The following is a 22,330-nucleotide window of genomic DNA, read 5'->3' on the forward strand; positions in this document are numbered from 1 at the left end:
CCTGTACTTTGGGAAGATTACTTTGACTGTTAAATGGAGGATGGACTGGAATGGGGAGAGACTTATGGTAGAGAGTCCAACTACCAGCAATCTGCTGCACTGGTCCATTCATGGGGGGATAAGCAACTGTACTAGGATGGTGTCAGTGTCAGAGAAGGGGAGGGAGCAGGAGAGATGTTATAAAGATACAATTGAGGTCCTGTTAACAGATTGGACATTGAGGAGTTGAGGTTTCAAGCCTGGGCAATTGGGAGGATCGTGGTATCTACAACAGTAATGCGGAAGTTAGGAAGATGGGATAACTAGTGAGGAAAGATAATGAGTTCAGTTTTGGACATGCTGAGTTTAAGATCTTTATGGGATGGGACATCCAGTTTGAGATATCCAATAGGCATCTGGAGACGCATATACTTTATTGAAGATGTATATGTTATCGAAGCATACAAAGAAAATAATTGCAGTAGGAAATAACAAATTATTCTCCTTCACTGAGAACTTATATATGTATGTATACATATGTGAGTACAGCTGTGGGGGGGCATATGGGTGTGAGTGTGGGTATAGGGAATAGGTTTAAGCGTCAGCAAACAAGAGGGAGAAAAAGAACATCTCAGTGGTTGAGGATTGTTACATCCTGGAGGTTATAAAGAGTGCACGTCTTTTATGGGGTAGCTTCAAGAACAGCACACACTCCAGTATTAACTTAGGAGAGAGATAGTTCTAACCCAAAGCAGAGGGTTGAACAAGGATGCTTTTCAAGATCATTTCCACCAAAATGATTCTAGACTTGTATTTAAATGATGCATTGGATAGAGTGCTAGACAGGAAGAACTGTATTCAAATCCTGCCCCAAATCCTTCCTAGCTTTGTGGCAAGTCATTTAACCTTGCTATTCCTCAGTTTTCTCATTTGCAAAATGGGGGTAATAATATCTATGATGGTTATAGGGTTGTTGAGAGGACCAAACGTGACAATGTATTTAAAGTGCTTTTCAAACCTCTAGGTGTTACATAAATTTCAATATCATAGTGTTATTTTAGTTATTAGTATTATAAAGAAATACCTATGAAGGCACTTCCCTTTCTCCTTGACCTGAGAAGTCTATATTGTATGGGTTTGGGTAGACCTTACTTTCTTTTTTTTTGTTTTTTTGTTTTTTTTGGCTAGGCAATGGGGTTAAGTGACTTGCCCAGGGTCACACAGCTAATAAGTGTTATATTAGACCTTATTTTCTTACTACTTGGTCGGATGACTGAACCTTGAAGCTTGACAAATCTAGATCAAGAGGGGAGAGACAGGGAAGATCCAACTGTAATGTACCCCTGGGAGGAAAGAAAGGAATTAGCATTGTTACAGCATCTACTAAGTGCCAGGCACTATGCTACGTAAGCACTTTACAAATATTGTGTCATCTGATCTTCACAATTGTATGAGGTAGGTGATATTATCCCCATTTTATAGTTGAGGGAATTGAGGCAAATATAAAGTTAAGTGACTTGCCCAGGGTTGTGTAGCTAGTAGGTGTCTGAGGCCGGATCTGAACTCAGATCTTCTAATTCCAGGCCCAGCACTCTATTCACTGCATCACCTAGCTGTCTGAAGTCTTGATTCCATTTCCAAAAAAATGCTGGAATGCTGGTTCTGTACCACTTACTGGTATCTGGGGGGCACTGGGGAAGAATAGTCTCTTTGTGCATGTCTTTCTTCTTGGCCATGAGGACTGGGGTAATTCAGGATGACTTTTTGAACAGGAGGATGGAGATCTCGTCCACAGGGTCCAGGAGGGCCTGGCAGCAGCTGAGCTGGCTGTACCAATTGCTGGTAGGCTGCCCTAGGGTACTCTTGGCCATCTGAGAAGTTAAAACAAAACAAAGAAACACTGAAAAACCTCTCTTGCCTATGAAAGAGTAAATAAGCACAGTACAAATGGCTGCCCTCGGATCATAGAATCATAAATTTAATGCTGAAATGGGTATCAGAAGTCATAGAGTCCAACCCCCTCATTTTATAGATGGGGCCCAGAGGCCATGTGACGTGGCCAAGGTCACATAGGTAGTAAGGAGCAGAGTAGGAATTGGAACCCAGAGCCGAGAAACTCCCAAACTAGCACTCTTAGCTATTATACCACATATCAGCCCAGGGAAATTAACCCTCTCATTTCCTAAGGAATTTATTTCATTTCTTACCAACTGTGCTCAGACCCTTACAAAATATGTAACTTAAACAAAGAATGATTAAATTTTGAGACTCTTTGACAGACTAAAATCTTATGCTTCTGCCATAAACTGTAAAGAATAACACAGCTCCCCTTTCCTCCTAGGTAGAATTTAGAGAAAGAGAGACTAATTCACTTATCAACCTGGCACAGAAGGGCCATTTGAATACTTCAGGCATAATCTCTGCCCTCAAGCAGCTTAGAATCTCAAGGAGAAAAAAGACAGGTATGCATTTCAACTCACATCAATTCCACAAGCATATAAATGTCTCCTATGTTCCATGCATTTGGCTGTGCCTTGGGGATAAAAAAATCCAACCAACCCCCCCCCAAAACAAACAAACAAACAAATCAAACCCACTTCCTGCCCTCAAGGTACTTACATTCTTCTGGAATATACTTAACTACAATATGAGATAGTACCAGGTGAATGCCACAAAAGGAACCCAAAGAAGGACTAATGGGAATTCAGAAGCGGGACAGATTACTTCTGTCTAGGAAAGTGACATGTTAACTAAGCTTTGAAGGTTGGGAAGAGTTTCATCAGGCACAGGGGCAGGGACCCAGGAACAGTTAAGTATCAGTTCATACAGAAAAAGCAAGCAGTTTGGTGGGAGTAGAGAAGGCAGCCCTTCCTGTCCTGTGGGCCACAGAATCCTGGGAGCTGCATCCTTATTGGGGGCTCCCAAGACATTATCACCAAGCATTATCATTTTGATCTTGGTGCTTAAGCACCAAGAAAGGTATGTCACATGAACCATGGGGATTTTTTTTTTGTTTGTTTTGTTTTGTTTTGGTTTGTTGTTTTGTTTTGTTTTGTTTTTTGGTATTATCAATACTTAATTCCTACCTAGTAGGAAACAGAACCTAGGTGACTTCTGGCTACTTGTGTGTTCTGAGGATCCAGTTCTGTTGGCTAAAGCTGTGGAATATCTAATGCCTTCTACTGCAGCATATGTTTAGGAAAGTGGAATTTCTGAACTTGCTGCACCAAAATCTAAATATGGAAACAAGCTAGCAGTGAAACAAGATCTAAAGTTAAAACTTTCATCACTTCACCTAGATTTCCAGGCTCTGAAAGCTTTAAAAACAGTGCCAGCTACCCCATTAAATAACTCAGTGTAATAAAACAAGCAAACATACCTTCTGCAGACTGAATACTGACTCAAATACATATATGTTACCAATTTTCAAATGTATATGATTAATATAATAGAAATTCATTTAAATGAATCGATGCATTCACAGTGGTTTTTATTACTATGCATTTTTTCTCAACCAAAAAATACTAATGGTTCAACTACAATCACATGGAATTAAAAAAAAAAAATTTTCCCCCAATTACATGTAAAAACATTTTTTTTAACATTGGTTGTTAAGTTTTGAGTTCCAAATTCTATCCCTCCCTTCCCTCTCCCCTCCTTGAGACAGTAAGCACGATGATATTGGTTATACATGTATAATCATATAAAACATTTCCCTATTAGTTATTTTGAATCACATAGAATTTTGACAATTTTTTTAGGTTTAAAAAAAAAAGTACCCTGTGATTATCAATCTAGACCTTGAAAGGAACCTGGAGATCATCTAATCCAGTCCTCTCATTTTATAGATGAGTAAAGTGGAGCCCAAGGAAATTAAGTGACTTCCCCAAGGTCACACAAGTAGTAAGCATCAGAGTTAGGATTTGAATCCAGGTCTTTTGACTCCAGAACCATTATGATCTCAGCTATGATATATAGCAAAGGGAAATGAATAAGGGATAGCTCAAGTAGCTGTAGCTATGTTGCATGCTGTAATTTTACTTCAAGTAAAGTTATAATACTTAAGTATTTTAAGGTTTACAAAAACTTTCATCAAAAGAATCCTGGGGCATTTGTTGTTGTTCAGTTGTTTCAGTCACCATATTTGGGGTTTTGTTGGCAAAGATACTAGAGTGGTTTGCTGTTTCCTTCTCTGGCTCATTTTACAGATAAGTAAACTGAGGCACGCAGGGTTAAGTGAATAGTCCAGGGTCACACAGCTAGTAAGTGTCTGAAGCCAGATTTTAACTCAAGAAGATCAGTCTTTCTGACTCCAGGCCTGGCACTCTTCTGTCCACTGCTCCACCAAGCTGCTTGGGCCAGAAAGGCTCAGAGAGGTTGAGTTGTTTAGGGTCACATAGCTAGAAGGTGTCAGAGCTGGGATTTAATACCAGGTCTTCTGACACCAAGTCCAGCACTTCCCTTATCCCAGATTGCCTTTGCACATCTGAATGTCCTGCAGAATTTAACAATTTTGGTGCTCTTTTTTGTATGAGTGGAAGTGTTGATCAAAGTCACTGTTTTCACCATTGAATTAGGGAGCAGAACTTGTTATTTTCCTTCTTTGTGAAACAGAAAACCAAACTCTATAATGTTGAATGTCTGCTATAATCACAACTAGACACACTATGCAAATTAGATTAACAATAAGTGACATTTCTGTAGTCTTACAATGTTTACGAAGGGCTTTTATTGCATCTGATTCTCACAACAACCTCCTTGTGATGTAAGCACTACAGTTATTATCCCATCTTACAGATGAGGAAACTGGGATACAGAGAGGCTAAATGATTTGGCCAGGGTCACATAGCCAGTAGGTGACTGAAGTGGGATTTGAACCCTGCTTTCTCTGACCTGGGGGCAGCTGGATGGAACAGTGGATGGAGTGCCGGGCCTAGAGTCAGGAAGACTCATCTTCCTGAGTTCAAATCTGACCTCAGACATTTACCAGCTGGGAGACCCTGGGCAAGTCACTTAATCCTGTTTGCCTAGGTTTCCTCATCTATAAAAATGTGTTGGAGAAGGAAATGGCAAACCACTCTAGTATCTTTGCCAAGAAAACCCTAAATGGGGTCATGGAAAGTCAAAAACGACCAAAAATGACTGAACAACAACATTCTCTGACCCTGGGCCCAGCACTCTATGCCCTACATCATATTGCATCTCCATTACATTTTAAAGTCTCCACAGAAACAGTAATGATTAAATTTTATGAACTAATGAACATGAATAGACAATGAAGGAAAAGCATTAGCCCTTGCCCCCTTTTCTTGAGACTGAGGAAACACTGTTGTGGTTAAAGATAGCTTAGTTTTCATCCTTCCACGTGCTTCAATGCTCCCCAAAAGCAGTCTGTAGCATTAGCTGCTCCATTTCCCCTCTTCTCTGTCTTTCCTAGAGCCTTGGAGTGTGTCATTGAAAGAAAATGTGTTTCAATCCTGGCTCTGCTCCTCACTACATGAGTAATCTTAGACAAGTTACTTCCCCTACTTTGGGCCTCACTTTTCCTCATCTCAAAAATGAAGTAAATAATCTCCAAGTTCTCTTGCAGGTTTGAATCCTATGATTTATAAATGATTTTATAAACATCCTAAATTTTATATACATCCTAAAGAATTTGAAGGCTATTTTCTTGTCTGAAGGCATGTCCCAGTAACTAATGATCCTCACTTTTGATAGTCAGGGATACTAGTCTGACTATAGTAAGGATATTAAGTCCTCCAACCCAAAGATACTGTTTCAGTTGTGTCTGACTCTTCATGATCCTATTTTGGGGTTTTCTTGGCAAAGATACTGGAGTGGTTTGCCATTTCCTTCTCCAGCTCATTTTTAAAGATGAGGGAACTGGGGCAAACAGGGTTAAGTGACTTGCCCAGGAACACACAGCCAGTGTCTAAGGCCAGATTTGAACTCATATGAAGGTGAATGTCCCTGATTCCAAGCCCAGTGTTCTATCTACTGCACCACCTAGCTGCCCTCACCCAAAGATTGATGCCTAGAGCTCTGCTTTAGCTTTCTAGTGACTCTTAATATTCTATCACACACCAAAGACATAAATGTAAAAGTATGTCCACACACATAAGAGGGTATATTGCATTTATTGAGGATGTAGCACGTTATTGTAGATTGAAGTCTCAGCTTGACCGCTTCATAGTTATGTGATCTTGGTAATCCATTTCTCTTAGGCTCAGTTTCTTCATTTGTAAAATGAGGAAGTTGGATTAGATATTCTTTATGATCCCTTTCAGCTATATGGAACAATTCTATATGTTTGAGATTTTATTTAGTTTCTAAATAGGTTGGACTGGATGGAGACAGCTACTCAGGGAGGCTCCTTGCAGCTTAATTATCTCTTACATTGATTGAGTAAGAAGAACACTTAATTCTATGACTCGGCCAATGTAGGAATTGTTAGGGTCCTCCATCCCCATCTCCTATGAATGAATTATTATGCCAAAAGAAAGGCTGGGAACCAGGGAGAACACCAGTCAAAATGAAAGGTTTAACCTTCAGCTTTAGTGCTTCAGATTACTGTCATTCATATCATTGCTACAACATTGGCAAATTCAGGAGTGACCTAACCAATAAACAATTGCTTCCCTGACCTAGGAGTTAGGAAACCTGGGTTCTGTTTCTGACTCTGCTAATAACTAGCTGTGTAACCTTGGGTAATTAACCTCTCTGGGCCTCAGTTTCCTCATCTTTCAGATGAGGAGATTTGGGCTAAATGACTGCTAAGGTCCCATATGGGGCAGCTAGGTGGTACAATGGATAGAGTGCTGGGCCTGGAGTTAAGAAGACTGGTCTTTGGAGTTCAAATCTGACTTTAGACACTTATTGGCTGTGTGACCCTGGGCAAGTCACTTCTTAACCCTATTTGCCTCAGTTTCCCACATCTGTAAAATGAGCTGGAGAAGGAAATGGCAAACCACTCCAGTATCTTTGCCAAGAAAGCCCCAGTTGGGGTCACAGAGAGTAGGACAAGATTAAACAACAACAAGGTCCCATAGTTTTAACATCCTATAATTCTTTCTGGCATAATCTGAAGGTCACTAGAAAGCCTCCTTCTGGGCCTCCTCCCTATACTGCTGCTCTCTACTATTTTCGCTACTGACTTGTCACCATGCCTGGAATTTCACTATTAGAGGTTTATTCCCTTAGGTCTTAAAGGCTTTCTGATCTTTAAGAGAATCCTGGGAAAATGTAAACACCTTAAATTATAATATGTTATGAACTAACATTTCAGTGAGGGTTAATTTATCACATTCTACCAACCATTACAGCAAGTGAAGAGCAAACACCCTTTAGGCCACAGGATAGGTGCATGGTGAGAGTGAAGAAAAGAAACAGCAGAATAAGACTTATCAAGGATGTGCTTAGGAACAGAGGAAAGGGAAGGTATAGCAATTAAAAAGGAAAGGAGAGAGAGACAGAGAGAGAGCAGAGAAAGAAAGTAGGGGAGAGAGAAAAGAGTAGGGGAGGATAGGAGAGGGGAGAGAGGAGAGAGAGAGAGAAGAGGAGAGAGACAGAAACAGAGAGCTGTGACTAGCTCAATTTGGTCCAGGTTGTGAAAGGCTTTCCATGCCAAAAAGAGGATTTTGTATTTTACTCTAGAATCAACATGGAGCCAGCCACTGGCATTTATTGAGTAGGAGAATGCTATGAACAGACCTGTCCTTCAAGAAAATCCCTTTGGCAGCTGTGTGGAGGATTGACTGGGGATGGCAGACACTTGAAGCAGGAAAACCAATGAGGTTATTGCAGTAGTCCAGGTGAAAGGTGTTGGGGTGGCAGCTAGGTGGCACAGTGGCTAGAGCCCCAGCCCTCGATTCAGGAGGACCTGAGTTCAAATCTGGCCTCAGACACATAACATTAACTAGCAGTGTGACCCTGGGCAAGTCACTTAACCCCATTGCCTAGCCAAAAAAAGAAAGAAAAAAGGTGATGGGAGCTCAGATGAGGGTGGTGGTCATTTTAGAGAGATGGGAATAGATGGGAAAGATGTGGAGGTAAAATCAACAAGAGTTGGCAAATGGTAATGTAGGGTAGAAGGAAGAATGAGGAGCTGAGGATGGCTGAGGTTGTAAACTGGATGCCTAGAAGGATGGTGGTGCTTTTGAAAGAAATAAGGAAGTTAGGAAGAAGTGTGTATTTAGGGGAAGGGTTCTTAACCTGGGGCCTTGTCAACTTGGATGGGAAAAAAAAAACCACATTTTTATTTCAACATAAGTGGTTTCCTTTGTTATCCTATGTGTTTCATTTTATGCATTGAAAGACATTATTGTGAAAAGGGGTCCACAGGCTCCACCAGATTGCCAAAGGGGTCTATCACACACATACAGCAGAAGGAAAGGGTTCTGCTTTGGATATGTTGAATTTTAGACAACCACAGGCCATCCAGTTCTAAATGTTCAGTAGGTAGTTGGTGATGGACATGTGATTGGAGGTCAGGAGAGAGACTAGGGTTTGACAGACACATCTGGAAGTCATCTGCATAGAGATAGTAATTAAACCTATGAGGTTGATGAGATCACTAAGAGAAAGTGTTGAAAGCTTAGAGAAGAAATTGAAGACTTCGGGATACCCATAGTTGGAAGTATTGACATTTTTTAATTGTTTAATTGTTATGGAGAAGACAAGGCAAAATGCCTGCAATGACTAGGCCATCACTGGACAAGCTTACTACTAGGTAACCTAGTAGATAGAGCTTTAGGAGTGAGTCAGGAAGACCTAATTTCACATCATGCCTCAGACACTTAACTATCCATGTGACCTGGGGAAGTCACAGCCTCTCTGGGCCTCAGTTTCCTCATCTGTAAAATGAAGGCCTTGGACTTAATGACCTCTAATGTCCCTTCCAACTCTAAGTCTATGATTCTAGGTGCATCAAGTCCCTGATGTTTTTGGGCATCGGACTGACTGAAAGTCTTGTGCTTTCATCAGTTCACAGTTTTTATAGCATTTTAAGACTTTCAAAACACCTTCCTCAAATCAAATAGCCTTTAGAGGCAGATAGTCCAAATACTATTATTCCCATTTTATAGGTGAAAAAACTGAAGCTCAGAGAAATTAAGTGACTTGCACACTGTCCAATTTCTAGTAAGTGGTGGTGCTAGGTGAACTCAGACCTTCTGTGCTGTTAAGTCTAGCAGTCTTTACATTATACCACATTGTAGTTTAAAATTTGTAAACTGAAAGTTAAACATAGGGCTTTACATTATGAGTCAATGTTTGCCTTCCTTATTAAATATAGTGGGAAAGAAAGAAAGATGGAAAATTATTTTTAAATCTTTCCTCCAAGATATAGAACACTTAGTTTAGATAGGATAGAAAAAAAATGGTCAATATAAACTATTGGCAGGAACTCCCACAGCTGTGAGCAGCTGTGCAGAGCTCTAGATAACTCTTTTTCCATCTTGTTTCTTCTATCCTGTTTATTTTTTCCGATAATGTTTGTGTTCCATCATGTAATGACTTTCTTTAGGAGTGGGTGATTTGTAGGCATGGCAAGGGTGTGCTGGACCCAGCTCTAACCTCCAGCCAGAGCACAATGCTAAATGTTCAATGGAAGCATTTACATCTCAGAAATCCATCCTCCCCACAAATCACAGCTTGATTTATTGTTTTATCGATTGTCTAGACTTAATAAAATGTTAATAACGCAGATTAAAATTAAAAGTGTGAGTGCATACATCTTGTTAAGTATGTATCAGCTCTATTGACATAGCTTGAGTTTCAGCAGGAGTGCATTTCAAAGTTCAAGGAATGAAGTCATCACCAAAACAGAGACCTGGTGACTGGAGGCTGATGATAATGATGATTTGATAGGCAGTTACAGAGAACTTTAAAGTCTGTAAAGTGCTTTGCATCCATTATCTCATTTCAACCTCACAATACCCCTGTATGTGATAATCATTTTGTTTTATTCATTCTCCTTTGCAAAGTCACTCTAGAGCCCTATAATAAAATAAAGATTCCATAGGTAGTTGTAGCACTGCTTGAATGCTGGACCAGAAGTCAGGAAAACCTGAGTTCAAATTTAACCTCAGATACTTCCTAACTCTGTGACCCAGGGCAAGTCATTTAACTGCTATCTGCCTCAGTTTCCTCATCTGTAAAACGGGGATAACAACAGTACCTACTTTACAGAGTTGTCGTTGAGAATAAATTAGGTAATATTTGTGAAGCAAGGTGACTATGCAAACCTTAAAATGCTACATAAGTGTTAGCTGTTACTATATAGATCTCGTTTCCTGTTTGTTTACTGAGAAACTCTGACTGCCCATCCACTATCTTGGCTCAGTCCTACATCAGTGGAAGCCTTAAATGTTGTCATTTAAGTCAGACTTTGGACCATCATCACTTTCTTTGTTTTGTGTTGGAGTGGTTGGGTGGGCCTTCTTTTGTTTCTTTTCCAGTTTTACCCTGTCTGAAAACATTTTTGACAAAGGTTTCCCCCCGAAAAAAATAACTATTTTGTGCTGTTCATTACCAAATGACAAAATATTCCATACATATGCATGATGATCATTATGTATATTTCCACTGGGGAGGGGGGTAAGAACTGCTTTTCTAGAGCAGAGAGGCGTCCGTATCCATGGTTTCTAGCAGCATGAGTACCCTTCAAGCAAATAGTTTTTTTTTTCAAGTGGTTTTGTTGGCAATCTGTAAGTAATTTGGCATTTACACACCTGCCTGGAGAGTTTAGCATCCAAGTGCGAGGGTGAGAGTGTGAGGGGCCAGAGCCCTCTGAAATATGCTGAGACTGCCCCAGGAGCATGCCCAGCCTCCTCTACTGTGGAGAGCAGATACAGACTGGCCTCCCTGAGATTACATGGCCTTTGAAAGCAGGCCTAGGCTAGGCAGGAGTGTTCCAGCAGAAAAGCCTGTCTTTTGTTCCACCTCCCCTTCCTAGGCCCTCTCCCTGCTACTCAGCACCATCTGTACCTTTCAGGTGAGAGGCAGTCTATGGTCTGTCAGGTGTGGTGCAGGGAAGAAAGTGAACTAGCTAACTCATTCATGCTATTGTGGTAATGACTTACTGTGTTACCCCTGCCGGGAGTGAGTCTTTTCCATTTCAAAGGTGAATGACTGCAAGGACAATGTTTAACTGGAAATAAAATACTCAGGGAGCAATTTTAGCCATAGAGGTGACAGGTCCAGAAACTTCATTTGTGGGAGGGTTGTCTCAGACCCTCTCAAATGATACCATTTCAATTCAACTAAACTCATTGAACATTTACTAAATTTTACTATTGGGGATGTACTAGGCCTTAGGGTAGATGCACAGTTTAGAAAAGACATGATTCCTGCCCTGCCTTCTAGGAACTTTCAGGTTAGTAAGGCAATAAGCTACCCACATAGACAGTCATCTTCCACAGGCTAAGCAGGTAGAGGGAAAGGAACAAAGCAAAAGACTGTGAGAGGAGGATGTGTATGTACTGGGGGAGGGGCAGTCAGACAATTCATAAATAAGCATTTTATTAAGTGTCTACAGTGTGTCAGAAAGAGATCAGTGAAAGTTTAGATCTAGAGCTCAAAGGGTTCTTAGAAGCCATCTTACCTAACCCTTATTTTACAGAAGAGGAAACTAGAACCCGTTGAGGCTAAGAGGACGTGTTCAAGGTCATACTGGTACTAAGTATCAGAGATGCAGAGTGGAACCCATGTCCTTTGACTTCAGAGCCAGGCCTCTCTTCACTTACTGAACCAAGCTGCTTCAAAAAGTCTGTCTGAACTGGGCTTTAAAGGATGACAAGAAATTCAAATGGTGAACACGGGAGAGAAAACATTCTAGTCACAGGAAACAGGGCATCAGTCTTTGTTATTTTTATAATTCCTGCTCACAGCACCTTCTCCTTTAATGTAACCTGCTGGGAGTCTGAAGGCCTCTTATGTTCCTTCTGATGGACTCATCACCTCTTGCTCCTTGATGTGTGTTATGCAAACCCTATAGTGCCTTTCAAATCTCAGTGGCCTCAGCAAAACCCTTTTAAAAGCCAAGAGCTATGTTGGGTCCTTCTCTCTGAAAATGTCACCCCCTTCCACCAACAGGGGACAGTGCTAGGAATTCAGTAAAGCACTCCAGAAAAGAAAGAGCAAGCCATGATGTATGGCCATGATGAGAATTTGAGAAGAGAGGAGACTAGACAGGCTAGTTAGGGCTCTCATCAGGAAGGCATAGTAATGTACAGTTCTGAGAATGGGGGTGAACATTTCAGCCTGGGGGCAGGATCAAACTTCCCCAATGACCCAGGTGAAAAGGGAAAGCTACTTATAAAATATGAAATGCCATGCAGGGCAAGGCTTGTTGGAAAAACAGCTTCTCTCTCATATGAAATTGCTTTCCATTTGTCTTAGGAATGCTTCAGAGAAATCATAGGTGCCCCAAGACAGGCTTATTTAACCAGGCAGGTCCTGTTCTGCCAATTCACCAGCATCATTCTAAGCTAGGGAAGCAGTACAGAAGTTCGGAAGTCAGTTAGATATAAATGCAGAAAAAGAGAGGAGCCTAAGTAGATGAAAATGTAAAATACTTCATTGGTAAAACATCTGACCTGGAAAATTGATCCAGGAAAGACAGTTTAAAAATTATTGGTCTGTCTGAAAATCACGATGAAAAAAAGAGCCTGGACAGTATCTTTCAGGAAATCATAAAGGAAAACTGCCCTGGAACTGGAATTACGAGTGTATTTTGGTACTTACACCTTTTGCATCTCCTGGGCCTGATTGGATCGGCTAGTTTGTGTTTCTCGAAAGTTCCCTAGAGCACTTGGGGTGAATAGGCTAGATATAGATAACTGGTTTACAGACACAGTGAGAATTTAGGACATTGGTCCTAGAACCAGAGGGTAAAGTAGCCATAGAAAAAATCCACCGATCACCTCCTGAAAGTGATTCCAAATTGAAAACACCAAGGAATATAGTACCCAAATTCCAAAATTACCAGGTCAAAGAGAAAATACTGCAAGCATCCAGGAAGAAGCAATTTAAATATTATGGAACCACAATCAGGATTACACAGGACCGTGCAGCTTCTACATTAAAAGACCGTAGGGCGTGAAATATGATATTCCATAAGGCAAAGGAGCTTGTATTACAACCAAGGATCAACTACCCAGTGAAAATGAGCGTGATCTTTCAGGGGAGGAGATGGATATTCAACAAAATAGGGGACTTCCATACCTTCCTGATAAAAAGACCAGAGCTCAACAGAGAATTCCATCTTCAAATACAAGACTCAAGAGAGACATAAAAAGGTAAACAGGACAGAAAGAAACAACATGTTATTAATAAGGGCAAACATTTACATCCCTACAAAGAAAGATGACACTTGTAACTCTTGAGAACTGTATTGTTATTTCACCATGTTAAAAGGGTATAGATATAGGGGGTGGGTATAAATTGACTTTGATGTAATGATGAAAAAAATCTAATCAAGTGGGTTAAATGGATCCAAGTAAGTGGATTAGTCTAATCTAAGAAAATGTACTGAGAGAAAAGGAAAGGAGGAGGCAGACATAAATTACATTACAGGAAAAGATGCAAATACCTATTACAGCAGAGGGTGAAAAGGGAGGGAGATGAGCATTGTTTGAACCTTACTCTCATCAGATTTGGCTCAAGAAGGGAATAATATAATCAGTTATGGAAATCTAACATACCCTATAGGCAGTAGGAAGGAAAAGGGGAAAGAAAAGGGAGGGAGGATAGAAGGGAGGGAAGAAATAGTAAGGGTAAAGGGGAAGAAAAGGGAGGGGGCTAATAGAAGGGAGGCAGGACTGAGGGAGGTGGTAGTCAAAAGCAAAATATTAGTGAGGAGGGAAAAGGAGAAAGGAGAAAGAAAAGCATAAACAAGGGGTAAAAGGATAGAGAGAAAGACACAGATAGTGTAATTGTGAATGTGATATATGAATGTAATGGAATACTATTGTGCTATAAGAAATGATGAAGAGGCAGACTTCAGAAAAACCTGGAAAGACTTGTATGGTCTGATGCTGACTGAAGTAAGCAGAACCAGGAAAACGTTGTACACAGTAACAGCCACATTGTGCAATGACTAATATTGATAGACTTAACCCTTCTCAGCAATACAAGGATCTAAGACATCTCTAAAAGCTTTATGATGGAAAATGCTATCCACATCCAAAGAAAGAACATGGAGTTTGAATGCAGATCGAAGCATACTATTTGTTATTTTTTTTCTTCTGTTGTATTTTGTTTCCTCTTTCTGGTGGTTCCTCCTATTAGTTCTAATTCTTACTTACAACATCACTAATGTGAAAATATGTTTAATAGGAATGTATATGTATAACCTATATAGATTTTGTGCCCTCTTGGGGAGGGAGGGGAAGAAAAATTTAAAACTCAAAAGCTTATGGAAGTGACTGTTGATAAATCAAATAAATTAATTTAAAAAAAAAGAAAAAGAAAAAAAGAATTAAAAAAAAAAAGACAGGAGCCTAGAATCTTGACAGGCTGGAGGAGGGTTCTGGACTCACTTAGTGTACCCTTCTGGCTTCAGGCAGGTTTCTGTAAAACTGAATCTCTGGTGGAATGTAAGCTCCTTGAGGGCAGGCACTATTTTGGTTTTGTCTTTATATATATATCCCCCCAGGGCCTAGCACAGTGCTTAGCACTAAACAGTCAATAAATGCCTGTTGAATTGAATCTCTAGGATAGGGGGAGCATCCCTTCTCCCAGACACACTTGAAAACCACTTAGCTGTGGGTCTCTGGCCTGGACCTGAGCTATCCTGGTTGAAATGTTCTCTCTCCTTCCTGCCTCTTAGAATCTCTGTCCTCCTTAAATACTCAGTTTAAGTCATCTCCTTTATGAGGCCTTTCCTAGTCCCCTTAGCCACTAGAGCAGGGGTGGGGAACTGTGGCCTTCTAGATCCTTAAGTGAGGCTTTTTGACTAAATCCAAATTTTAATTAAAGATCTAGAAGGTCACATGTGGCCTCAAGGCCACAGGTTCCCCACCCCTGTGCTACAGCCATCCCCTCTAAGGATACTTTCCATCTGCACTGCAAGTATCTGGTAAGTGTCTTCATACATATGCTATCTTCCTCCATTGAATGTAAGAACTTTGAGTCAGGGGCTGTTTTTGCCTGTCTTTGTATCCCTAATACTTAGTTTAATGCCTGACACACAATAATGCTTGTTGATTGATTGGTTGGTTGGTTGGTGGGTGGATGAATGAGGGAAAACTCACCTCAGGCTACTATATTTAGTTGGTCCTAGACCATGTTTTATATCCCATCCAGCTGTCTACTAGGTTATCTATCCATCTCGGGCATCTTGTCATCTGCCCTGCTTCCATGTGTGTCCCTCCTCCCATCCTTTCAGCCTTGGCTCTTGCTTTGAACAACATTGAACAATATTTTCTCTGCAATGCTGAACTTGCTCTGAAATACTGAACAATATTTAATTCCAGAATGCCATTTCTACTTGAAAGGCAATCTACTGTCCTGTGGCTCCACTCACCATTTATGTGACTTCTGAGACCAAAATATCTTTCCTCTGGCTACCATTTCCTTATAGGTGTTGTCTCCCTCATTACAATGTAATGTGCAATCATTTCTGTATCTGTATCCTCAGCACCTAGCACAATGGCCAGCATAGTAGGAGCTTAATAAATACTAATTGCGTGACTGATCCAAGGAGATTGCAAGTGGGACTGGCCTAACAGTAACAGCAACAACAATGGCTAAACCCACCAGCCTGTGGAGAACACTTAAGGGAAGTCAAATGCTTTCCCTGCATTTTGTATGGCCAAGCTAATCAGCATGAAGGGAAATGATGATGGGATGCTCTCGTTCAGTAGCACAACACAGTGTGGGGTGTTTGGTACAATTAAAGTGGGACTTACATGGAACCCGGTGATCTGGCTCTCCTGGGCCGTGGTACTGACAGTTCCATTGAGCATGGGAAGGATCAGGAGGCAGCATCTGTGCACATCCTGGGTATCTCTGAGGTCCACCCTGGACAAATTCTCTGGACCTGAGAGGCCTGGGGAAGTCTTGGGGGTAGCACACTGATGTCAGGGGCAGGGGCCTTTCTAGCTGCCTGATACCTAGGACATCCTGAGGCTGGGAGTCATACCCAGTGTCTACTGTGGGCAAATCCAATGGCCCTCGGTTCCCAGGGGGCTGGTGTCGATGAACATTCTCTTGGCTCCTGCCGGGGGAGTCTGCTGATGCATTAGGTAAACTTTGGTCTGATTTGCCTGAGTCATGGCCAGTGTCAGGAGAAGCTGCTGAAAGCTGAGATCCCAGCAGCTGATTGCGTTTTTCCGTAAGTGAAAACGGATGCTCAGGGGGGAGTGCTCCAACCACTGACTCACTGGCAGCTGAGGAACTAGAGGGGAAATCTTTCCCGGGATCTGGGTGTCTCCTCCAGAAGCTGTATTCACACTCCTCCAGTATCTTATTACGCAGACATCTGTCCTGATGTTCTGCAAGACAGTAGTGGTTTGTGAGCTCTTGCGCTTTCCTGGAGGGAGAAGGGTCTGCTGGAGGAGGGCAGGCAGCTTCAGGTGGGAATGAACCGCTGTGTACCATGCCACCATCATTTGGACCAGGTGGTTCAAATTCTCCTTCCATTGAAAATTCCGGGAATGATTTCATCAGCTGAAGTGGGTATGGCTCAGATTCATCCACCTCAACAGGAATGCTACGGCTCATTCTATTTTCTGAAATGAAAAACAAAAAAATGTTTTCAGGATATAGAGTGTTTCTTGGTTATCACCATTTGATACAGCTTCAAGATTCATCTTTAATGATCTGTTTAAATTTCAGTACTAGGACCACCCAAAGAAATCATAGCTTCTCTGTACCATTGTATCAATTAACAAGAATTTGTTAAGAGTCTACTATATACCACTGGGGATACATAGACATGAATGAAATAATCCCTCCCTCAAATAGCTTACATAGAATTGTACAAAATATAGCCAACTGATGAATTAGGAAAGGCCTCAGGGAGGAGGTCATACTTTTGTTGACTGGCTTCATGAATCACTTTGGCCAAAAAAAAAAAAAAGTGGCTGATCCTCTAGTGATAAGCTTCTGAATACTTAATAATTCAGTTCAGTCATGTCCAATGCCTTGTGACCCTATTTGGGATTTTCTTGGCAAAGATGCTGGACTGGTTTGCCATTTCCTTCTCCAGTTCATTTTACAGATGAGGAAACTGAGGCAAATAGAGTTAAATGACTTGCCCAGGGTCACAGAGTTAGTGTCTGAGGCAGGATGTGAACTCAGAAAGATGAGTCTTGCTGACTGCAGGCCCAGCAGTCTACCCATTGTACCACCATTGCTGCCCCCTAATAAAAATAATAACAATAGCTAACATTTATATTGCGCTTGTTATATGTCAGGCACTGTGCTAAGTGTTTTACAATTATTATTCTCATTTGATCCTTACCAAAAAACCTGGGAGGTAGGTGCTAGTCTTATTCCCATTTTACAGATGAGTAAACTGAGGCAAACAGATTAAGTGACTTGTCCAGGGTTTGCCTCAGTTTACTCATCTGTAAAATGAGTTGTAGAAGGAAACAGCAAATCACTCAGTATCTCTGCCAAGAAAACCCCAAATGGGGTCATGAAGAGTCAGACACAACTGAACAACAAAAACAACAACTGACAAGGTGACATGACATTATTATTATTAGATGTTATTATATCAACTACTGGGCAGCTAGGTGGCAATGGATAGAGTGCTAGGCCTGGAGTCAGGAATACACATCTTCATGAGTTCAAATCCAGCCTCAGACACTTAATAACAGTGTAACCTGGGCAAGTCAACTTAACCCTGTTTGCCTCAGTTTATTCATCTGTAAAATGAGCCGGAGAAGGGAATGACAAACCACTCCAGTGTCTTGGCCAAGAAAACCACAAATGGGATCACAAAGAGTCGGACACAACTGGCTGAACAACAAATACCAACTGCTCATAATCTCCAGGCTTCATGGAATGAGAAGCTTTGAAAATATAAAGACCTAGCAGAACGAAAACTTCCATATGTATTATATCCCCCTATAAAATGTGAGCTCCGTAAGAACAAGGACTGTTGTATTTCTGTTTTTATCCTCCAGAGCTCAGCACAGTGCCTTGCACAAAGCAAGCCCTTAATAAATGCTTTGTTAACTCATTCATTCAAGAAATGAAACCGTATGATTACATATCAACCCGTCGCCTCGTCCGCTTCTAAAATTGTCCTGAAGACATTTTCAGTGAGCTGACAGAAATGAGCTTATACTCCAACACTTTTATACAGTTTTTTGAAAAAGAATAGTTCTTTTAACCCCCTGTGCCAGTAGTCCACAGAACATCTAACATAAAATAAGGAGATGAACAGCGGCAATAACCATGATAGCATTTTGCGTAGTGCTCTAAGATTTACAAAGCCCATTATATAAACCATCTCATTAGATTCTCACAACAACTCCGTGAGATTCACGCTGTTACTATCCCTGTTTTACTGAAGGGTCTCGGGGAGGTTAAGCCCAGGGTCACACAGCTAGTGATTGTTGGCATAATCTTATGAACTCGGGATCACTTCCATACCCCAACAAGGAATCAGAGTAGACATTTAATAAAGAATATTCTTAAGGATGTCGTTTCTAAGAGGAGGAATGTGAAACTAGTGTGCTCACGGTAACCAAATCTTAACTAATAGATGTGTATCCTGAGCAGATGTATTTGGACTGATTTTCAACATAGAAGATGAATGAGCTTATTGGGTTGGACTTACCAGCGATCGAAGTCATTTTTCCAATTTAAGGAATGAGTAGATCAGATCTCACAGCACGATCAGTGTTTGGCGTGTTTCACGTATGTTTGGAATCCATAAAGAAAGAAAATCCTAGGTGGGGGGAGAGAGAGTCATTGTGATATTTGCAGTCTTGATAACTTTCTATAGGATACGTACTATATAAGTTGCTTAATTACTTCCACTGATGCAGCTGCCACCAGGTTTACTGAGCAATGTCAGCACGGGCAGGTTAGCTGAAGCTCACCTAATTTAGCACACAATCTATTCAGTATTACTTTCTCCACAAAAATACAACTCTAAATGGTAGATGTTAGCGTATATACAACATAGAAAGGTAGTGTCGTGTCATGGCTAGTGAGCTGACCAAGAAGACAAGTCCAGTCTCTGACACATACTGGCTGAGTGACAGTGGACAAGTCACATAACTCATCAGGCAACACTCTAAGACTATAAGCTGAAAAACAATTTCCTGTCTGCATTAGTAGAGGGAGTTCCTCACTTTGATTAAACCACAGATCCAGACCAAAATAAGAAAACAAAAAATAACACCTCCCAAAACAAAACAAAACAAAACCAAACCAAAACACCAACAAACCCTTTGTGGAACTAGGTACAGTAAATGGTGATCCCTTGGTTAAGTACCATTCCTTACTAGTCTCCAAATGTTATTAACCACAGCTTACTCTAACCCTGGTTTTGCTTTCCAGGACCTGACTCTGTTACTAGAGCACAAGAACACTATGTTCGAACTTGTGCCATGAATTTTTTGAGGTTTAGGGCTTTAGTGAATATTGGGCTTAGTGAGAATGTTTGTTGTTTCGATCTGCCACTTGCTCCAGAAAGGAGCTAGAAGCTTTTTGTTAAATTGAATACTCAAATTATTCTACCTAGCACCTTATCTCCTGTCCATATCCCTTTACTCTCAGGATTCCGAAGTCCCTACACTTTCTTTGACAGTAAATTTTTTTTCAATTTTTTAACATTTTTATTTAAAGTTTTGAGTTGCAAATTCTATCCCTCCCTCCCTTCCTTCCTCCCTGAGATGGTAAACAATCAGATACAGGTTATATATGTGCAATTATGTAAAACATTTCAATATCAGTTATTTTGTACAAGAAGACAAATAAAAGAAAAAAATGAAAGAAAGTGAAAAATAGCATGCTTCACTCTGTATTCAAACAATATCAGTTCTTTCTCTGGAGGCAGATAGTATGCTTCCTCAATCCCATCTTTTGGGATTATCTTGGATTGTTGTACTGCTGAGAACTAAGTCATTCACAATATTGCTGTTACTATGTACGATGTTCTCCTGGCTCTGCTTACTTCACTCAGCATCAGTTCACGTAAGTTTTTCCAGGTTTTTCTGAAATCATCCTTCTTGTCATTTTTTTACAGCACAATAATATTTCATTACAATTACATACCACAGCTTATTTAGCCATTCGCCAATTGATGAGCATCCCTTTGATTTCCAGTTCTTAGCCACCACAAAAAGAGCTTTATAAATATTTTTGAACAAATAGGTCCTTTTCCTTTTGTTTGGACATCATTGGGATGTAGACCTAGCAGTGGTATTGGTGGATCAAAGGTTATGCACAGTTTTATAGCCCTTTGGGCATACTTCCAAATTGCTCTCTGGAATGGTTGGATCAGTTCACAACTCCACCAACAGTGCATTAGTGCTTTTTCAGTAAAATTAACCATCCATATGACTTCTTTATGTTGCAAGCTCTTGCAGTCTATCTTTCATGGCTAGCCAAAAAGGAAGAAGGAAAAGAAAAAAAAAGAAAAGCCAAAACCTAACAATGTGGCGTCAAATACATACAGCATTTCATTCTAATCAGGAAGAAGTTCCTTTGGTAACCAAAATAGTTCTGCTTCTTTTAACAGTTTTTTCATTTATATCAATCAAATTGGTTTACATTTTTAAAAATTTGTATTTCAACTTTTTACAACCTGATCTATGCCTGTTTCCTAAAAAGAACAATAAATATTAGAACATCTAAATTAGAAATTGACCTTTTAAATGGAAAAAAATTGTTACTATTTTATAATACAATTTTGAAAAATCACACAATCTTTTTATGTTCTTTTATGTAACTTTTGCAGGTTGCTATAATGCTGTAATTAAAAATAACTAGAAAGCTATAACAATAGCTTTAATATAGCCCATATAGTCAATAATATATCTTTAAGAGGGAATAGACTCTTGGGTGACAGGGAGGGAGTTTACCTGTAATCTGGAGATTGTTAATTGTCATAGCTGCAAAGAGACTATGGAGGTACATAGGGAAATGACTTAAAAGAACTTCTTTGCTAAGATAACTGAACAAGTTAATTATCAAGGAGAAAAACTGAAGAGACCTTTCTTTCCTGAGAGAACTGAGTTTAACACTTATGCTATGGAATAAGTATCCCAAAGAGAATTCTTGAGAAATTGATGATTATCCTGAGAGCTGATGGCAGGACGGTGTTTTCCAGAGTTGAAAAGTAAGCAGTTGCTTTTAATAGTTAGAGCTGACTAGGTTGTGATCTTTTTCACTGTGGTATACTGTTGAAATTTTAAAATATGTCTTTGTATTGGAATACATTATATGGCCAGAAATGCTGGTGTTTATTTAAGCCTGTGAGACTAAGGGAGAGAGAAAGAAACAGAGACAGACAGACAGAGTGCTTATTAGAAAAGTGGTTTCTCTGGTTTAATTACTAGGGGAGGGGGAATCAGAGCAAATTAATTCATGAGACAGAGGGAGCATTTCTGTTCATTTATGAGGCAATATCAGAACATATTTCTCTATTGTCTTAGAACCTGGGATGAGTAAAGTGGCAGATTGAAGGGAGAGGGGTTAGTGTGATTATTGACAACTAGAGTCTACCACACAGCTCTTTCAACCCATATAAGTTATATCTGGGGATTGTAGTCATCTACAGATAGAAAGACCAATTAATAATTTCTTGTCATCAGGAGGTTCTTTTTCTAATGCGTCTATGTAGTTTTGGACCTGGAAAAAGGACTCTCAAGAGTTACTGTAAACCTATTCTATTAGCATATTAGTAAGATGAGTTTAAAAAATAGTATAATTGTCAAATTGGAAGGTAGGTGGAGCCTGATCCTTAGGGAATGAAGGATGAGACAGGAAAACAATAAGGATGGGATGACAGAGGAAAGCATGATAGAGAGAAATACCTAATGCAGTTCACAACTAAGAAGATGACCAAATGGGGCAGTCCAGGGTGGGGTTCTGTGCTTTAGGTGAGAGTGGGTGGGAGGGGGCAAGGAGGAAGAACAGAACTTAGGAGAGCTATAGACATGAGCTCTACTCTCCAAAGCTGGTGTGTTTGTATTTATCATCTATAAAGTACTTGTGCATTGAGATGAGTCAACCCACAAGTACACAGTCCTTTGTTGGCTTTAATTAAGAGTCTTCTCTTTGTAATAGATGAAGTTACATGATGGTATCCTCACAGTCAGTAAGGACTGTGCTGGGATTCATCTTTTTATCTCCCCCACCTATCACAGTGCCTTGCACATAG

At 40.3% G+C, this 22,330-nt stretch overlaps 1 protein-coding gene across 1 annotated transcript in view; it reads right to left on the minus strand.

Moving 5' to 3' along the window:
- TRAF3IP2 (TRAF3 interacting protein 2) overlaps window positions 1-22,330 on the minus strand; it is a 68,373-nt gene that overhangs the window by 24,512 nt on the left and 21,531 nt on the right. The window contains exons 2-4 of the mRNA XM_027848634.1: window positions 18,776-18,886; window positions 15,891-16,712; window positions 1,655-1,850 (exon numbers count right to left, since the gene is read on the minus strand). Of these exons, the coding sequence (XP_027704435.1) occupies window positions 1,655-1,850; window positions 15,891-16,712; window positions 18,776-18,791 (1,034 nt within the window). The 5' untranslated portion in view covers window positions 18,792-18,886. The remainder of the gene's footprint in view (window positions 1-1,654; window positions 1,851-15,890; window positions 16,713-18,775; window positions 18,887-22,330) is intronic.

Source organism: Vombatus ursinus, unplaced genomic scaffold (genome assembly GCF_900497805.2).
Source record: "Vombatus ursinus unplaced genomic scaffold, bare-nosed wombat genome assembly UNPS02006779.1, whole genome shotgun sequence".
NCBI lineage: Eukaryota > Metazoa > Chordata > Mammalia > Diprotodontia > Vombatidae > Vombatus > Vombatus ursinus.